Source organism: Aedes albopictus, chromosome 2, assembly GCF_035046485.1.
Source record: "Aedes albopictus strain Foshan chromosome 2, AalbF5, whole genome shotgun sequence".
Taxonomy (NCBI): domain Eukaryota; kingdom Metazoa; phylum Arthropoda; class Insecta; order Diptera; family Culicidae; genus Aedes; species Aedes albopictus.
The window spans coordinates 470675114-470695612 of record NC_085137.1 but is presented as its reverse complement, the minus strand read 5'-3'; the positions used below and the strand labels follow the sequence as shown (position 1 = coordinate 470695612).

Genomic DNA, 20499 nt, shown 5'->3' with positions numbered 1-20499 from the left:
CAAAAAAAAAACTCACCAATCTAGCTTCTGCTTGTCCAATTTTGTCCTTGCGTACTACTTCATTGAGTAGTTCGGATGCTTCTCTGTCAACATTGATTATTGCAGACTACATCTCAAATAGGACTATCACACTTTTTTTGGTACGCCTAAAAAGTGTGATAAAAGTGCACATTTGCCTCGGATCGTCTCGACGTCTTCGGCGCACTTATTCCTCCATTTACAAGGAATAAGTGCACCGAAGACCTCAACTCGATCCGACGTGGCCCTGCGCTGCAATCACACTTTGAAGGTGTGTGCACACTATTGTGTCAGTCCAATTTGGGGTGCAGTCAGCAATAACTTATTGGATGAATTGATTTCACGAGCTTATTCGTTTGAACCGCCTGCCAGTAGCTTTCTACCCTTTCATGAAATTTGAATTTGAGACAGTTTCGTCTACTATTTTTGTAATTGTACTCTTGTCACTCTCTATTTTATTTACCGAACTGTAAAATTATGCTGCCTGACTGTGTGAATTTTTTCATCAAAAATAAAAAAAAAAGCTGAGACTGCTATCGATTGATAAAAAAAAGCTCTGAGGAGTTCAAACTGTACATACTGTAACCCAGAATCTTCATGTACTTTCTCGCAAAAATCTTTCAGTTTCTGGACCCTGATGTTGAAAGTTTTGTTAATATGTTTGATGTGATTTGTGCTTTGTACATAACCGGTTTGACTATTTTGGTACTGAAGTTACTACAATATGTTGTATGCTTGTTGAAGTTTTTTCAAATGCGGGACATTTTTACGATTTGAGACGAATGCGGGACATTTCGCGGGACATAATGTGTCGCGGGACATTTGGTCTAAATGCGGGACTGTCCCGCGAAACGCGGGACGTCTGGTCACTTTAATCTACCATGACGCTCATTGCAGTATTAATTGACCACTGTTTCTCCCACTGAATCAAATTTCAACCATCGCGCAACAATAACACAGCGCAACTTTTTTTTTGTCTCAAGAGCAAACTTATGTGTCTCTGACAGATTTTGGGTTGCTGAATCCGAATCTGGGCTCAGATTTGCTCCAGCACGTCACAATTTTGAGCTATACCTAAATTTATAGGTCAAAATAAGCGATTTTGGGTTTTTTTGACTGCCAGCCATAAGGCATGGAAATGTTTTTTTAAGTACTCAAAAGCCAAATTGGCAATTAACATCTATTTTAACGACTCATGCAAAATATTTCATTTTACTAAATCGAATTTGATAGTTTTGAGCGATTTATGTTAGGTACGATATTTCCCATACAAGTCACCCTCCAAAAGTGGCATGCAAGTTTACTTACTAACACTTACTTACTAACTTACGTTTTAAGTACATACTTAGCATAAGCTAAGCGTTGTGAATGTCCTGATTCCTTAGAATATCTACAATATCTTAAATGTTCTCGTGTTAGCATAGTTGATCGTGTAACATAACTCTATGCAACTTAGAAATAAACTCTCGTCGCTGTAGATCCTAAACATTCTAAACTTAGTAATAGTTTGGAATACCTAGATACAACATGGCAACTGATATTTGAATTATTGCTAAGCTTTCAGAAGATTCATTTACACGGTAAATTATATATTGCAGCACTGCATGATGTAAAAAGTTACTATTATACCCGTAGACTTTATGGTGTAAACCCAAGGACAGTTTGAATGATCAAGCACATCCGGACAAAAAAATCTCAATGTTTTACATTTTTATGTTTTTAAGCGCCGAAACTATGGAAATACATTAACAAAACTGTATAAGAACGCTTAGAAAAAATCAACACATGTTCACTGTGAACATGTCAGTTTTCTTTCATAGAGAAAACTGTTTTTGAATTTTCATTATATTAATGACGACTTCTTCAACCTGTCAAGTTGTCTGCTGAAATTGAGAGCCAACGTGATGAAAAAGACAAAAGATGAAAAAGACAATCAGCTGCCCTTCTTCAATCTCATACTTGAGGCTGAATAAGGGTGGGATTATGAAGATGTTATTAATTAGTTTAGATTTTCACCTATATGGTTTCGCATTATGCGTTTTACACAGTGTATTCTGTGCATCCTCGCCTTTGGCGCACTCAATTCGATACCGATCTGGCTTTATTGTTGCTGTTCTTCTTTGTGATGTGATTGTTAAGAGTTTAATCTTGCCTAGTTTGGGTAGTGGCTACGGTTAGGATAGCTCAGATCAATCTTCAGCACAAAAGAACAGCAACGATCAATCTTTGTAGACTTATGCAAAATGGTACAGCCCAAGTGGCGTTAGTCCAAGAACCTTACTTTCGTAAGGGGAATTTCTATTTAGGAAACCTTGTGAATCCGGTGTTTGCTACTTTCAGTAAAAATGAAATGGCAAACTCACGTGTCATGCCTCGAGCATGTGTGCTTGTCAACAACGCAATCGTTGCTACACTCATCTCTGAACTAACTACCAGAGATGTATGTGCTATCATAATAGATGTATCTGTTGGAAACCTCAACAGGAAATACGTTTATTGTTCGGTTTATTTACCGCATGATGAACCATCCCCTACGGATGCTTTCAAGCAAGTCATTGCATACTGCACTTCAAAAGGCCTTCCGCTAATTGTTGGTAGTGATGCTAATGCTCACCATATAATCTGGGGCAGCTCAGACATCAATTTGAGAGGCTCCAGTTTGATGGAATACTTGAGTAGTACAGATCTTGGATTACTTAACATAGGCAACCGCCCATCCTTCATGGTATCTGGTAGAGAGGAAGTGTTAGACATAACGCTTTGCTCTAGCAGAATTAGTCATGAGCTGACCAATTGGCATGTGTCAGATGAAGAATCTTTATCTGATCATCGTTACATCTTGTTTGAACATGTGAATTTTACTTCGCAAACTTTGCGTTTCAGGAATCCTCGGTCAACCAACTGGGATCTCTTTACCGATTTGGTTGCAGCCAAATTTCATGGATACTCACCATCAATTGACACTCCAAGTGATTTAGATGATGCCGTTGATACTACAACGGCCTTCATCATGGAAGCTTTTGAAGAAGCCTGCCCTCTGCGGTCTGTGAAGACCACAAGAGGAACCCCTTGGTGGAACTCCGATCTGGCGAAGCTCAAGAAACAATGTAGAAAGAGTTGGAACAGACGACGTTCGGCTGGATCGGAGGCTTTCAGGTCGGCTCGCAAGGCCTACCAGAAAGCTCTTCGGTCTGCTGAACGATCCGGCTGGAAAAACCTTTGTACAAATGTTTCCAGTCTGAGTGAAGCCAGTCGATTGAACAAAATCCTTGCAAAATCTAAGGATTTTCAACTAAACGAACTTCGTTTGCCAAATGGTGATTTCACTTCCTCTGATGAGGAAGTTTTAGAATGTTTATTCAGTACACACTTCCCCGGATGTGTGGATATTACATCTTCGGATGAACCTGATGTCTTTTCTTGTAGTTATGATTCTTTAGCTTCGGCTCGGAGTATCATAACTTTAGAATCGATTGAATGGGCACTTAATAGCTTTGCTCCTTTCAAATCTCCAGGGGCAGATGGGATTTATCCTATTTTGCTTCAGAAGGGATTTGATCATTTCAAACATGTTTTGAAACAACTACTTGTTTGCAGTTTTGCTACAGGGTATATTCCCAAATCCTGGCGGGATATTACTGTGAAGTTTATTCCGAAAGTGGGTCGCGCGTCGTATGAAGAAGCAAAGAGCTTCAGACCTATCAGTTTGACCTCTTTTCTTCTGAAATGCTTAGAACGCATTGTGGATCATCACATCCGTGATGTTTATCTGGCCAATGTGCCTCTTCATGTGAACCAACATGCTTACCAATCTGGAAAGTCCACTGTGACTCTTTTACACAAAGTTGTTTACGATATCGAGAAGGCATTCGCTCAAAAGCAATCCTGCTTGGGTGTTTTCTTAGATATCGAGGGTGCCTTTGACAACGTGCCTTTCGATGCCATATTGGAAGCCGCACGGGGTCATGGTATATCTCCAATGATTTCCAATTGGATTCACCAAATGCTCAAAAACCGACATCTCTTCTCGACATTGCGTCAAGCGGCGATTAGGAAATTGAGTGTTTGTGGATGCCCCCAAGGGGGAGTCTTATCACCACTTTTATGGAATCTCGTAGCAGATACGCTATTGAGGCAACTCAATAATAGCGGTTTTCCTACTTATGGTTTTGCCGACGACTACCTAACATGGTTAGTCGGCATGTGCATCAGCACCCTTTTCGACCTGATGCAAAACGCTCTTCAGGTAGTTGAGGGTTGGTGTCGCCAATATGGCCTTTCGGTAAATCCGAGTAAAACATCTATTGTTCTTTTCACGGAAAAGCGAAACCGTAATGGTGTTCGAACTTTACGTCTCTTTGATTCTGAAATCAATGTGACTGAACAGGTAAAGTACGTTGGAGTCATTCTTGATTCCAAGCTTTCCTGGACACCTCATGTTGAGTTCAGAATCAAGAAAGCTTGTATGGCCTTCGGGCAATGCCGGCGAACCTTTGGTACAACTTGGGGTCTAAAACCCAAGTATATCAAATGGATCTACACAACTGTTGTTCGGCCAATATTGGCCTATGGATGTCTTGTGTGGTGGCAAAAGGGCGAAGTGAGAACGGTCCAATCAAAGTTAGGCCATCTCCAAAGGATGTGCTTAATGGCGATGTCTGGAGCGTTCTCTTCAACTCCCACGGCAGCGCTCGAAGTTCTCTTTGACGTTGTCCCACTACACATTCATCTCAAACAAGAAGCACTTTCTTGCACTTACCGTCTATGGGTACTCGGTTTACTAGAGGAAACTCCTGTGAACCGCAGTTCAACGCACACCTCGTTGTTTCCACTTTTGGTGAATTGGGACAAAGTTGTCCTTGCTCCAAGTGATCTTACAATTGCTTGTAATTTTCCATATAGGACATTTTCCACGAAATTCCCTTCCCGGGAAGAGTGGACATCTGGTTATCTGGAGAGAAGTATTTCAGACGGCATCGTATGTTACACTGATGGCTCCCTTCTAGAAGGTCGAGCAGGTGCTGGTGTTTATTCTCGTGAGCTAAGGCTGTATCAGTCTTATTCACTTGGCAGACACTGCACCGTTTTTCAGGCCGAAATCTTTGCTCTTATGTGCGGAGTGCAATCAGCACTTCAGCAGCACGTAATGGGCAAAGTAATATACTTCTGTTCAGATAGCCAGGCTGCTATTAAAGCACTTGCTTCGGCCAACTCCAGGTCGAAGATAGTTATCGCTTGTCGAACTCAAATTGAGGAGCTGAATTCAGCAAACGCTGTTCACCTTGTATGGGTACCTGGCCATTCTTCCATCGCTGGAAATGAATTGGCTGATGAGTTAGCTCGCACTGGAGCATCACATGACTTCATTGGCCCTGAGCCAGCTATTCCGGTATCCAAGTGTTGGGTGAAGCTTCAGATTGACACCTGGGCTGCCACTCAGCACAAACAATATTGGAATAGTTTGGAGTCATGTCGTCAAACAAAATTGTATTGTACTGAGCCATCTCTAGGGGTGGCAAAGTATCTAACAAATCTGTCAAAGCAGAATTGCAGCATGCTGGTCAAAGCATTGACTGGCCACTGCCGACTCAGTTATCACATGGCGAATATTCAGCAAGCTGATTCATTTGCATGTGATAGCTGTGAATCCGATTATGGAACTTCGTATCATTTAATATGTAACTGTCCAGCTTTTGCGCAATTGCGTTTCCGAGTACTCGGGAAACACTTATTAAGTGAAACTGACTTCAGAAACCTGAATCTTCAGGACGTTCTGTTGTTCTTGACCCGCTGTGGTAAAGAGCTATAGGCTCTCTTTACGCTTTATGCATTATCACAGTGCCCTTCTCAGGGCGCTGTTCGAACCCATTGTGGCACGCTTATGCGTTATTACAGTGTCCTTTTCAGGACGCTATGTGAACCCATTGTGGTACGCTTTTGCGAGTATGACGATCCTATTCCCTTACCTGTCTTTTCCCATCTCCTATCCTTTTTCCTTCCCTTCTCCGTCAGGTAAATGATGAATAGGCTCGTGTTCATGGCGATGGCACAAATTTCCCAAATGGAGGAGAACGTGCCTCTAGAGCCGACCTACTGATACCTGATACTTACTAACTTACGTTTGAAGTACACACTTAGCATAAGCTAAGCGTTGTGAATGTCCTGATTCCTTAGAATATCTACAATATCTTAAATGTTCTCGTGTTAGCATAGTTGATCGTGTAACATAACTCTATGCAACTTAGAAATAAACTCTCGTCGCTGTAGATCCTAAACATTCTAAACTTAGTAATAGTTTGGAATACCTAGATACAACATGGCAACTGATATTTGAATTATTGCTAAGCTTTCAGAAGATTCATTTTACACGGTAAATTATATATTGCAGCATTGCATGATGTAAAAAGTTACTATTATACCCGTAGACTTTATGGTGTAAACCCAAGGACAGTTTGAATGACCAAGCACATCCGGACAAAAAAATCTCAATGTTTTACATTTTTATGTTTTTAAGCGCCGAAACTATGGAAATACATTAACAAAACTGTATAAGAACGCTTAGAAAAAATCAACACATGTTCACTGTGAACATGTCAGTTTTCTTTCATAGAGAAAACTGTTTTTGAATTTTCATTATATTAATGACGACTTCTTCAACCTGTCAAGTTGTCTGCTGAAATTGAGAGCCAACGTGATGAAAAAGGAAAGTTAAGATCTACCACTCAGTTTCTCAGTTTCGAGCCTAACTTTACAACACACCTTATCTTATCTTTAAACAACTTGTCAATTTCCTTCACATTTATAGCTACTTTTTGATTCTCGCCCAATTATATCAGTGAAAATAATTTCCACCATCCTTCTCGTTTTTTTCAACGATACTGTAATTTTCATAATGTTTCTAAACGAAATTATTTATTTTTGAAAAAGTTTCGCATTTCAACATCTAACTTTTTTTGTACGTTTTGTGTAACTTCCTTTATCTAATTTACTAGTTTATAGGCGTTGATTTTCTAGCTTTCTCACAAAACGTCAACAAAGTTTGCGTTTGCGTCAACAATTTGCGTTGTTAGAATGTTAGACGTACTAGAAGCTTTCCTGGATATTGCACTCGAATTGAAATTGGAGGTAATCATTAGTGTTTTAAATAATTTCCGATACAATCTCTGTCCTCTAAAAAGAGGACTTCCACGACATTCAACACATAAATAAATGGCAGAATTCAGTTAAAGACTTCTGCGAAGAATTCACCGTATCGAAACTGTAAAAATATGTTTCAACTGATTGTTTTGTGAAATTCAAGGTCTTTCAATCCAACTTACTAACTGTGAAAATTACAAGCAAACAAATTAGCAAATTCTGTGAAATGTTTAATTACTGTTCTGTTCGGTACCATCAAATGTATACCGTGCTCTGTGATTTTTACCAAGTTTCTGTAAGACCATTAGTCGGTCATATCGCCATGCGCGGGTTGTGAAGATGGTCTTCGCTGAACTCAAGTGAATCATTTAAAAAAATGGAAGAAGTCTCACGGCGCACAGTTTGGGAAGTCCTGGGTTAGAGTAACAACACATCACTGCAGAGGAAAATGCTTCAAATATTATGCAAAAAGTTTCCCATACCGGGAATCGAACCCGGGCCTTCCGGGTGAGAGCCGGATATCCTAACCACTAGACAATATGGGACTTATGTCGGTGAGCGGTCAAAAGCTCTATAAAATCTAAGCCTCTTTGGAGAGCGTTTCAAATCCGATTCATTTTAGCTGCCTGAGAAAATAGGTGTGGAATTGGTTACCTACGCTGGCTGTGCGGAATGAATTTGTTCATTGGTTCGCTCTCGGAATGAAGATTCACAGTCTCAGTGGTTGAACCAAATGAATGTAACACTGCATCAGTGGTTGAACCAAATGAATGTAACATGTTAAATTGTCCACGCTAAAAATTTATCATTTTTCACTTGAATCCAAATTATTTTAGTGTTAATGATTTATTGCCAATCGCAATAATGCAATCACAATTTCATTTATAGTCTAATAAAAAAATATATTTTTAACTGTCGGTTACTTATAATTCTCGTTTGACTTCACGCCTCACATCAAATATTGAATTGATATTCTTAATCACGCCCTTGTTTACCAAATGCTTGTGTAACTTTACATATCAGATGTCATCCATCGATCGTGTAACTCAACAGCAAGCAAGCAAATGAATCTTGAAGTTCTGGTCATCGAAATTGCGCCTCTAGCTTTGCCAGCCAACCGGTCGATGTGACAGAGGCGGGATAGCGCCACGACAACACGTATCTCACCTCGCCTTTTCGTGCGGGTAAACAAAATCTCCACTTCCCTCTCTAGTCTCTACCTATAAAACCTAGTTCCGCACGTAACCTAAAGCCGGTTCCGCTGTAGTTGCTTCAGTCAGAGTCAGAGCGATGAGCGCGCGGAAAAACGATTTCGCCGTGTAAGCAAACAGAAAGGTGGAAAATTGAAACCTACACCCGAGTCAGCATCCTTTGGTGTATGCCGGCCATGTGGCCCGGTACGTTGGTAAGCTTTGCACCGAGCCGACGACGATGGGCACCTGCCCTGAAATCACAACATAATTAAAGCGCGGTAAATTTTTCTATCTCTTGGACATGGGCGCACCGGGTGCAGCAGCAGGCACATAGACCATTTTTCACAACCTGCTCTCTATGATGGGTCCTCCTCTAAAGCTGGTGTGTGGAAAAGTGCAGAGGCGTGACTAGGGCTGCCTTGTCTGCTTAATACTAGTAACATGTTGGGGTCAATATGACCCAGACGTGCACTTTACCATCGTGGTGCGAAGATCTTCAGCGAAGTTGTGCAGAAGTCATATGGCTCTCAAATGGTGGAAAGTTTTGTAGATAATTAAACCGCAACGTGGCATTATTGTGTATTTGAACTACAAGATTTTGTACATGTCTTCGGGGTTGTCCATTTATTATGTAAGGCTGTGGAGACTTAAAGGCTTAAAGGATTGCTTATGGACTTTTTCAAAGTTCATCCTGGGATCTCTCCTGAATTTCTTACTTCTATTTATTCTTACTGACAAATCCTTCAAGTAAACATTCAGGTATCTCTTCAAGCATCCTAAAATAGATTTCCCGTGGAAATCTTTCAGCAGGATTTCTTATAAAATGACATAACAATGACTCCTTCAGAAAGTGCTGCAAGGATTTCCGCAGGAAGTCCACCAAGAATTCCTTAACATAGCGTCCTCCAAGTAGGTTCTCCTTCAGGAAGGCCTCCGAAAATGTTTACGCGAAACGCTTCAAAGAATTCTTAAGTAATTCTTTCAAGGATTCTTCCGGATAATTGTGCATGGATTATATAGTTTAAAAATTGTTCAATTTCTTCTAGAACCCTTCAAGAACTCCTTCAGGAATTCTTCCAAGGTTTCCTTTAGAAATTTCTCGAATGATTTCTACAAGAACTCCTCCAAGCATTCAATAATTCATCTAAGCATTCCTTAAGGAATTCCCTTAAGGATTCCTTAGAAATTTCTTTATTGCTTATTTTAGTGTTAATTTTAATTATATATTTAGAAATTTCTACAATGACACAATGACTCTTGAATTCCGTTAAGAATTCGTCCCAGGATTCACCAAAGAATTCAACAGAAATCTCCCTGAAGTTTCCTCAAAATTCCTCTAAAGGTTCTTCCAGTGATTCCATCATGATTTTTTTTAAAGAAATTCCGACTAAAATACATTAGAAACGCTTCCATGGATTCTCTAAAGAATTCCTCCAAGGATTTTTCAGGTGAATTTGCAACTATTTCGCATATCTTAGGAAACTTCTCCAAAATTCTCTTTAGCGATTTATTTAAGGATATTTTAAGAATATTTTCGAAATATTTCTTCAAGTATTTAAACACAAACTGACCTAAGAATTTCATAAGAAATGTCCCAAAGGAATTCAGTAGTTCCTCCAAAAATTTCAAATGATTTTATGCAGAAAATCATCTAAGCATTCGTTTATAAATTTCTTCCAACACTTGTGGGGAATTCTTCAATAGATTCCTTTAATAATTGCACCAAGAATACCTCCAATAGTTTCTCAAAGTATGCAAAACAGATCCTCCATAGATACATACCGGAATCCTTTTAATCATACCGAAATTCATTCAAGATTTCTTCCCTAGTATTCCTTCAATGATTCTTGCAGGAATTTCTCTGAGAATTCCTTCTTAAATTTCTTCAAGGATTTTATGAAAAATGTCTTCAAAGATTTATTTAAGAGTTTCTACATCGTAATTACTCCAAAGATTCTTTTAGAAACTCCATTCAGGAACTTCTTCAAGAATTCTTTCTGAAATTTTCTCATGTATTTATCCAGGGATTCCTCCAAAGATTTATCCATAAATTTCTCTACTCGCAAAAGGATTCCACGATCAACACAAAATGGATAACTGGCAGTGAGGAAGATTACAAGTGGTAGTCGAAATACGTGTATCTGTCACAGGATAAGCAACATAGGGCGGAATTAAAAGCTACGAAACTGATTACACCCATTCGAACAAAATTATATTTGAGAAGTGATTATTCCAGATGAATTCTTGCAGAAAAAATCAAAGACATTGAACAATGACGACCCAAATCTTATGTTGGTGTACCTTCAAGAACAATGTTATGAGAAAATTTTCGAAACCCTTCTAGGAGACGTCTTTTTTGAGAAAAAAAATATTGATAAAACTATTGAAGAAACTCAGAAAAAAAGTAAGAAATTAAACAACGCATACTCTTGTGGTAATTCGGTTTCGAAATCAATGGTTGAATAGGATGACTCAAAACATGGAAAAAATGTTGATATACCCATTTTTAATGTCATACTTGAAAAGATGATATGGTCTAACTTTCAGCTTAATCTCGTGGGGATCTTTAATTTTTCTTGAACGCCAATCGGTAATGTAGAACTATAGCCTTGGACGTGTCGAAAAACTTTGCCGAAGGCCGGCACAAGTGGGCAGATGCTTGTGAAATACCCTGTTCCCTGCATTGAGAGAAATGTTGCTTGTTTGCAGTGTTGAAAATTTCATTTCGTCATATCTAAATTCAATCGCCTACAGCTAATTTTAGAAGCTGAACCTGAGAATATGGTATACAGGCTTGATAATCCTCCTCGAAATCAAAAGAGTTTTGCAACATGCTCTAGAGCGGTGTTTTGCTTTTGCCTCGTCGCGAGTGAGCGAACGAACCACAAACCGAGAGGCAATAAAAACTGAGCGAAGAAGAGGGGAACGAAAAAAGAGCCGATGATTATTTCGGGTTTTTGAGTGCGATTTTCGCCTCGAGAGTCTTTCTTTGTATGGGAGTGGAACTCGCGAGAGCTTTTTGAGTGTGAGTGGACGTGAGAATCACAACAAGCAATTATGAGTGTTGGACGGACTCCTCGCTGCGCGGCAAACTCGCGCTCGGTGCTGTTGAGGATTTGCGTTGTGATTTCTGAGTTTTATTTTCACTCATCAGAAAATCGCCGAAATCGCTTCCTCATTTTCTCGCGAGGGAGTTTCTGTCAAGCCTGGGTATATATATGAAAAACTTGCGCGGCTAGACCAGTTCTGCTAGAAAGTCACGGAAAAACTGATATTTTTCGAATATTTAAGGTAAATGTCACGGACCACCTTTGAAAAATGCTAAATGATATTCACCGTGAATATCATTTGGCATTTTTCAAAGGAAGCAATTCAATTTTAATTCTTCTTGGCTTATTTGAAACAAAATAAATGATACTTACTGCATAGACATTGAACCACACATATTTGTTGAAATTTACATACTAAAACTTAACGTAAAGTTGCCTCATTTTTCGAAGCGTGGTAAAATGTGCTAACTTTACATAACATTTTTATATACAAAAATCGTTAAATACGTTAAGTTGAAGACATCAAACGTAAATTTAGTTAATTATCTTTGAAATGAGCCAAAAATAATTAAAATTGAACTATAGATGACGAAGATATCACCAAATCACTTTTCCATGTTTTACGAAAGTGACCCCAAACTTTTGGCCGATACATCATATTGAGGGGTGACCCCAAACTTTTGGTCGATCAAGGATTAATTTACTTAATAACTTTTTTTTCTAGATTTTTTAGCTAAGTTCTGTAAAAAGCAGTTTAAAGCTAATAGAAAATGGGTCATATTACCGCTCTCATCTTAAAATTTGGTCGACCCAACTTCCAGCGACACTGCCGTAAGTTTATATTAATTTTTTAGAAAATTTAGCAACTTTGGGTTAAGTTTACATACAAAATTTTTTGAAATAGTTTCTTTTAATTAATGTTCAAAGTTTCTTTGACTTATTATCTTTTGAATGAAACCTAGGGTTTTGAAATCGGACGCAAATTGGCGGAGATATGGGCCTAAAAAATGACATGTTTTTGAGGGGGTGACCCCAAACTTTTGAACGGGAGTGTATCTACATTGTATTACATATTTTTTAACCTGTCAGAAATTAATAGAAGATGCATGTTTATTTCGAACACAGATTCCATTTGTTTCCAACCTAATGTTTGATTTGTTCCGAACAGTTTTATATTTGTGAACGAATTGACAAAATGTTTGATTTTACCTAAAATAGGGGAAATTGTGTATTTTCGGCAGTTTTATTCTCTTCGTCATGGGGATTTTTTGAAAGCTGTTGAACTCAAACTTGGCCTCAAATCCTTCCCCACCAAGCTGAATTGTATGACTAAGTTTCGGGAAATTTGGCCGAAAAAACCCCCTCATGACGAAGAGAACAAACCTGCCGATAATACCCATCGTCACCCTATTTTCGGTTATATCATATTTTTTTCTTCCTGTTACAGTTTGCAAATCTGTCAAAATTAGTTGTTTTCTCTTGCGATTATTTTCAATGCTTTCTTATAGGTGCAATATTTTAGAACCTTGCGCCTTCTCCTGACTAACCTGGCTACGCCCTTGGAGTAGTACATATATCCATAGCTAAAAAGTAAACCCAAATGATGGAAACATCACTAATATCCGCCACAGCTAGGCAAGGTCGGTATCGCGAAAGCAAAGTTTCATAATCTGAATCGCTTAGCTTAGCTCGCTTAGTCGCGCAACCAGAGAGCGATGATGGGCTTCGCTGTCGCGGAAAAACAAACTGAATCGTACAAACAGGAAAAACTTGTCATCGACAGCATCAACAGCAGTGTAGTGGTCAGTCAGTTCCTACTCTGGCATCTACCATATACCTATCTGTATCTGGTGCAAGGTGAGGCGACATCAGCTATTATAACCACGGCGCTGGCTGACTGATGACGGTGCTACAGCTCAGACTGCTGGTTGTTGGTACTGGGTGATGCCTTCGGGGTAAAAAGATGCATTATCATATGAGTAAAGTAACACAGTCTTCTGGTACGTAGTTACCTACAAACATGCTAACACAGGTCACCTACCAACTCGTTGACTAATGTAGATGCATCACGCTGATAAAGTGGTAACTGTAATCAGTCAGTTTTTATGTGGGAACCAGCAGGTGGGATAAAAGTGTATACTCCTGTGAGACCATTTCACTCAAAGAATTCAAAAACTTTGAAGATTGAGGAAAACTTAATTTCCTTTCCAACATGAAATGACGATTCTCAGAAGTAACTAACAGAACGTAAATCTTCCTCTGGGAGGGAATGTACAGAGCACACTCTACGCACTTCACAACGTGTCGTCAAAACACCTTAAGAGTAGAACATAGAGCTCTATCAGTCACAATCCATCAGTGTGGATTATTATGTAGTTTAGTTCTAATTGGAAATAGATTACAATCTAACAGGTTTGTTGTTCTCATTCATTAGGCTCTCTAGGGCAGAAGCAGCCGGTTGTTCCAAACAAGGTATTCTAGGGAAAAACGGCGTAATAAAAGTATCAATGGTTCTTAGAAATATGTACAAGCGCACAGCTTATGACAACTTTCAACCGAACACGTAGGATTTCAATGCGAAGACAAATCAGTATCCTAGTACTTCGGCTTGGTTTATATTTTCTTTTATATTTTCTTTTATTTTTTTTGTCTCACATTTATTAATCTTTATTAGAATTGCTTCTACGATACAGACTTCTTCAGGAATTTCTCAAGAAATTCTCATATGCATCCCTAAAAATATAGTTGGTTGACACCTCGGAGCTTGTTGAAGGTATTCCTGGAAGAAAAAAAATGTTATCCTGTTGTTATCAACAAGAAGAATTCAAACTATGATCAGCACAGCAGGTGTGGATCATCCTAAATTCGTGGATAAATTGTTGGAATAGTTGTTACTGCAATTTTGATGTAATTCCCAGGGATTTTTTTGATGAAAAAAAAGTAAAAAAAACTCATAATTTTGGAATCCTCAAAGTAGTTTATCAATGATTTTTTTTTAATATTTTCACTTCATTGGTTTATCTTTAAAAAGCTTTAGAAATCACGAAAAGCCTTTCAAGTATTGTTTCAGAGATTTCCTCAAAATTTCCTCCTTAAATTTTAAAGAACTACATCATAAATTCATTCGAAACACATGCAGAGCTTCAACATTGATTGAGTTTTTCCATGTATGAAGAGTTCCTCCACAGTTTTTTTTTCTATTTTTCTTCAAGCTATGCAACGTTTCTTCTTGTAATTGCTTCAGCAATAGACCCAAAATCATTTTTTTTACCCAGCAAAGCTTATTAGCTCCTCAAGAAATTTCGTAAACATTTCCACAATACATACTTTCAAGAAATTTACCAAGGATTTTTTTATGAAATCATTTAGAGTTTTTTTCGTTAATTTTGGAAAATTAATTAGAATTTTTTAATACCTCAAAAAACATCTTTTTTGTCACTTAGCTCAGCAATTAGAAAATTGTGTATTGTACGGACAGGCCGTCTGTTTCATTCGATACAGTAATGACCCGATTTGAAAAGTCCTTGGACAAACCCGAGAACGAATCCCCAAAGAAATTTCAATAAAAATGTCTGAATTCTTAGACGAGTTATTGGATGAATCCCTTGTGGAATTCCTGTGGAAACTCTACAGTGACAGACATTCGTTTAGCCGAGGCCAAAGCAATTTCAAAAAAGTGTTCAGGAAACTCATACAAAAGATTTTATGATAAAACTTTTTTATCGTAGTGATAGTATAACTAGTACTGTTTTTAAAAAAATGTTATTCATCACACTTACATATACACTGAAACAAAAGCGAGGTTAAAAACCCTTCAAATGTCATTTTTTGCCTGGACATTCGTTTAGCCGAATTGTACAATTTTTAGAATTCCATAATAAAAAAAACTAAAAATTTCGAAAAATATTGGGTGATCTAGGTCATCCAAACTACTCTGGAATTCATTTTCTTAAGATCTACAACATCTACCATCATTTGTGTTCATTCTGTTCATAAAGTTTAGTCACGTTGATGTCCATTAGACCTCGCAATGCTATGAGCAACTCGACATTGTGGTAGTTGGACATTCTGTGAAATGGCCTCCAAAATACTTTGAAGCTTGGGTTACGATATCTACATACTGTATCATGCTTTAATTGTAAAAAATATTCGTGGGATGTAGTCTATACTGCTGATGGAGCCTCAGTGCACAACTATAATGCTTTTGGTACATTCATGGGGTATTCCAGGCTTTCCAAACTATTTTGGAATTAGGACCTTCAAGTTCTACAGGCTCTACACTTGTTTCTGTTCACTCTATCGGCATAATTCTTTCACGATTGTGTCTCTAGCACCTCCTAATATTGCGAGTATCTCTATGTGTTGTTATTTGGGTGTCCACTGGTATTCAATGAGATCCAATGTATTTTGAAGTATGGGTCGCAATTTCTGTAAATCTTATGATATTTTTATTGTAGCGAATGTTCGCCGAATATAATCTTCACTACTTTTTGAGCCTCGGAGTGCAATTCTGATAACTTAGCAACATTAACTTGGTGATCTAGGTCATCCAAATTATTCTGGAATTAAGACTTTCAAGCTCCACAAGCTCTACTGAATCTCTTTACTTTATCGGGGTAGCTTCTCCAAAACATCCTTCAGGAATTCTTCCAAGACTTTCGCCAAGAATTCCTCAAATAATCTTTCAAGGTATTCCTCCAATTATTCCTGGAAGAATTCTTCCAGGAATTTTTCAAGAAATTAATCGAAAACTCTTCCAGAGGTTCCTTCAAGTATTCTACCAGAAATTCCTACAAGATTCCCTCAAGTAATCAAGAATTCCACCAGGAATTTCTTCGAGAATTTTTACGAAATTCTCTCTAAAAATTCTGGTAAGAATTCCTCAAAGAATCCCTTTAGGTGTTCTTCCAACAATTTCTACAGGAATTCCTTATAGACTTTGGTCAAGAAATTCTCCAAACATTCCTCCAAGAATTCCTCCAAGAGTTTCTCCAGGAATTCATCAAAGAATTTCTCCAGTATTCCGCAGGTAATCATCCAGAAGTTCTTTCAAAAATTACTCCAGAGATTCATCCGAGATTACTTTCAGGCATTTTTCCAGAAATTCCACCAGGAATTTATGAAGAAATTTTTCAAGGAATTCCAAAAGAAATTACTTCAGGAAATCCTCCAGGAATTTCTCCATTGATTTTTTAGGAAATTTCAAGAGTTTCTCCAGAAATAACTTCATGAATACCTCCAGGATCCTTCAGGGAATCTTTAGTGTCTCCACAAGAAAATACTCCTGAGATTACTCTAAGAATTCGTACGATAATTCTTTCAGAGATATCCTCAGTAATTCTTCCAGAAGTTCTTAAGGAACTACGGCAAAATTCCTCCCAAAATTACTCAAGGAACTCCTTCCAAGAATTCTTCCAGGAATTCCTCCAAAAAAACCCTATTTTTTTTTTTTTTTTTATTCCTGTTCGGGTTTGTCACTGCGACCAGTTTTTGAATCTATTGTGACATTACCCGTATCCTTAGTGTAGTGCATGTCGCATTACTCAATTGCCATTGAGGGGCAATAAAGTATCGATTTTGATACAGTTTTTGTTTTGTTTTCTTAGAAAACAAAACAAGAGTACTGATATTGGCCATGCATCGGAAACCTAGCATCACCCTTGTTTTACTGCTAAATTCTCCCCAGGTTTAGGACCCGGGTTTTAACATTAGCAGCAATATCATTTCAATAATGGGACATGTGTTCAGTAATAAGGATTCTAGTATGTTCCTTGCGTACTAGCACTTCCCAGTCTTCGAAGAGTTAGTACATACATGGATCCCTAACCCAATTTGATTTCCTTTGCATTGAGTTTAGCCTCAGATGGTGAGGTTTTTAACTATATGCAAAGTAAAGTTGGTAAACTTAGTTTTATTCAAAGACTGGAAGTCATCACAACACCAGTAGCAAGGACTAAATACTATAATGCCTATAATTATCAGAACACATATTCCAAAATTGAAAAATAGGACGACACTAGATTTCGGTTTGGTAGATCTAACACCGCAACGCAACCCAAAAAGGCGATCTACCCACGCTACGGGCTCCGTTAAAGATCGAGCATGTTTTAAACCCCCTCAACCATTCATCCCTCAGCACGGGTCGCCTGACACCTTGGATTGGGGTTACCTGTTTGGTGGACTTTTACCCCCGGAACAGGTGGTCCGTAGTGCTATTCTAAGCCGGCAGCTACACGGACAAAAAAAAAACCCTATAGGACCTTTCTTAAGAATTTAACAAGGGTTCCTCAATGATTTCGGCCAAGAATCCCTTCAGGAATCTCTCCACAAATACCTCCAAGGATTTTGTCAAGAAATTTCTTCAAGAATTCATCCAAAAAAATCTAAAACCAACTTCTCCAGGAAACCTTCAGTAATTCTTCTGGGAAAACTACAGGCATTCCTCCGAGTAATTGCTCCGAGACTTCTCCAGAAATTTCTTCCTCCAGGAATTTTTCCAAGAATTTCTTTAGTATTCCTAAAAAAACTTCTGCCAAGAATTTCTCCAAGAATTCCTCCAGAAATTCTTTCAGAAATTCCGACAGTAATTCTGTTAACAATTTCTCCAAAACCTGCTCCAATGCTTCTGTCAAAAATTCCTCCAAGAAATACTCCAGGAATTTGGGCAGGGATTCCTTTATAAATTACTCTAGGAATACTTCTAGGGATTTTTCAATAATTACCTTCAGGAATTCTACCAGGAAATCCTTGTGAAATTTCTCCAGAAATGCCTACAGCAAATTCCCCAGGGATTCTATCAAGAAATCATCCAAGAACTCCTCCAGGAATTCCTCCAACAATCCAGAATTCCTGCCAGAATACCCTTTCATGAATTACTCCAGGATTACCTCCAAGACTTTTTTTAAAAATTCCATCAAGATTTTCTCTTGGAATTTCTTCAGGAATTCCTTGAAAAAATCTTTCTTGAATTCCTCCAAGAATTCCTACAAGATTTCTACCAGGAATTTGTCCACGAATTTCTTGAAGAAATTTCTGTATAAATCCTTCAGGAATTCCTGGAGTACTTTCTGGAAGAAGTCATGTAGTGTGAAGGAATTTTTAAAGAACATCCTGGGGGAATTCTTAGAGGAATTCCTGAAGGATTTACTTGAAGAAGTCCTGAAGGAACTCCTGGAGGAATTTCCGAAGTTATTTTTTTTTTGTCATTTTTATTTCCTGGAGTAATTTCAGGAGAAATTCCTGGAATATTCCTTGAAGGAGTTCTTGGAGTACTTCCTGAAACAAATCTTGGAGGAAATCCTGGAGGAATTCCTGGAGAAAACTTTGGAGTGTTTTCTGGAGAAATTCCCGGAATATTTCTTGTAGGAATTCCTGAAGTATTTCCCGGATTAATTTCTATAGGAATTCCTGAAGTAATTCCAGGAGGAATCGTGGAGTAATTCCAAGAGGAATTCCTGAAGGAATTACTGCTGGACGAATTCCTGGAGGTATTCCTGGTCGGATTCTTGGAGAAATTCTTACGTTTGGACGTTTTGGAGGAATACCTGGCGAAATTTGCTGGAGGAATTTTTGGAGAAATTCTTGGAGAAGTTCCTGATGGGATTCTTGAAATAATTATAGTCAGATGTCTTGGAGGAATACCTGGATGAATACTTGGAGATATTCCTTGGGGAATTCTTGGAGGACTTCCTGGTGGAGTTCCAAGAAGAATTTAATAAGGATTACCTGAAAGAGTTCCTGGAGGAATTCCTGGAATAATTCCCGAAGAAGTTTCTTGAGGAATTTCGGGAGGGATTTTCGGCGTAATTCCTCAACAGTTTTCGGAGGTATTTCTGAGGAAATCCCTGACATATTCTTAGAGCTATGTCAGGAGTTTTTTTTTGAGGAATTACTAATGGTTTCCTGAAGGAGCATAGGGTGTTCGTGGAAGAATTTGTGAAGGAATTTTTGAAAAACTTTCCAAAAAAATCCCTGGAAGAATTCTACGAAGAATTCCTGAAGAAGTTCCTGGAGGATTTCCTGGAATTTCTTGAAAAATTTATTCACGAATTTCTGCAGAAATCCCTGAAAATAATCTCGGATGAACCCCTGGAGTAATTTTTGGAAGATTTTTGGACGATTTCCTGGAGGTTTCGCGAGAAATTCTTTGAGGATTTTCTAGAGAAATTCCTTGACAGCTTCTTGGAAAAAACCATTGAGGAATTCTTGGAGAAATTCCTGGAGAAACTCTTGGAGTAATTTCTGGAGGAATGTTTGAAAAATTTCTCAGCAGAAGTCTATGAGGAATTCCTGGAGAAATTGTTGGAAGAATATTTAAAGGGATTCTTTGAGGAATTCTTGGCAGAATTTTTAGAGAGATATCTGGAGAAATTCTTGAAGAAATTCCTGCTGGGTAGAGATATCGCAAATCTAAGCACATTGTTGGGCCTTTAAGGTCCTAAAATCGCCAGTTTTAGTAGAATAGCGATATTTTTTTTGTCGAATAAAGTTTCATGATTTTTTGGCCCCATACCATTTTTGACAACTTTAGGTCCCTTGAGGGACCACTTAGCCTTGAGATACGGACTTCAAATTTTGACACGATCATTTCTTAAAAAAAAAGGATCATTTTCCACCTACGAACTTATAACATTTCCAATTTCTGCAAAATAAGGGACGGCCTAATGTCCAACTGCCACAATATCGAGTTGCTCGTAGCATTGCGAGGTCTAATAGACATCAACGTGACTGAATTTCATGAACAGAGTGAACACAAATGATGGTAGATGTTGTAGATCTTAAGAAAATGTATTCCAGAGTAATTTGGATGACCTAGATCACCAATTCATGTACCATGAATATTCAAGGAGTACTTTGAGGCTTTCTGAGTACCGTAGACTATGTTCTGTGATGATGTGATGATGGGTTGTAATGCATTGCATACATTGTCAAGGATCAGTGAAAACTATTGGTGATTAGCAAAGATAACATTTGAGTAAAAACATGTAGAATTTATAAAAATTAAAAAACAAAAACAAAGCCATGTATTTTCGGCTACCAGCAAATGGGGGAGGGTGCAAAGGGGGGGGAGGTACCATGCATTTCTTAGCACAACTATTCCC

General features: G+C 38.2%; 1 protein-coding gene and 1 non-coding gene across 7 annotated transcripts in view; one reads left to right on the top strand and one right to left on the bottom strand.

Annotated features, from left to right (window-relative positions):
• Positions 1–20499, top strand: part of LOC109406447 (coronin-1C) — a 242486-nt gene that overhangs the window by 94979 nt on the left and 127008 nt on the right. The window contains exon 3 of one of the 6 annotated variants that reach the window (XM_062854029.1): positions 25–20430. The exons of the other annotated variants lie outside the window; for them this stretch is intronic. Within the exon in view, the coding sequence (XP_062710013.1) occupies positions 2255–5827 (3573 nt within the window). The 5' untranslated portion in view covers positions 25–2254 and the 3' untranslated portion in view covers positions 5828–20430. Of the gene's footprint in view, positions 1–24; positions 20431–20499 lie in introns of those variants that run through there. 6 annotated transcript variants of the gene reach the window in all.
• Positions 7629–7700, bottom strand: Trnae-cuc (transfer RNA glutamic acid (anticodon CUC)). Its single transcript has one exon. It is a non-coding gene; the product is annotated as a tRNA-Glu (tRNA).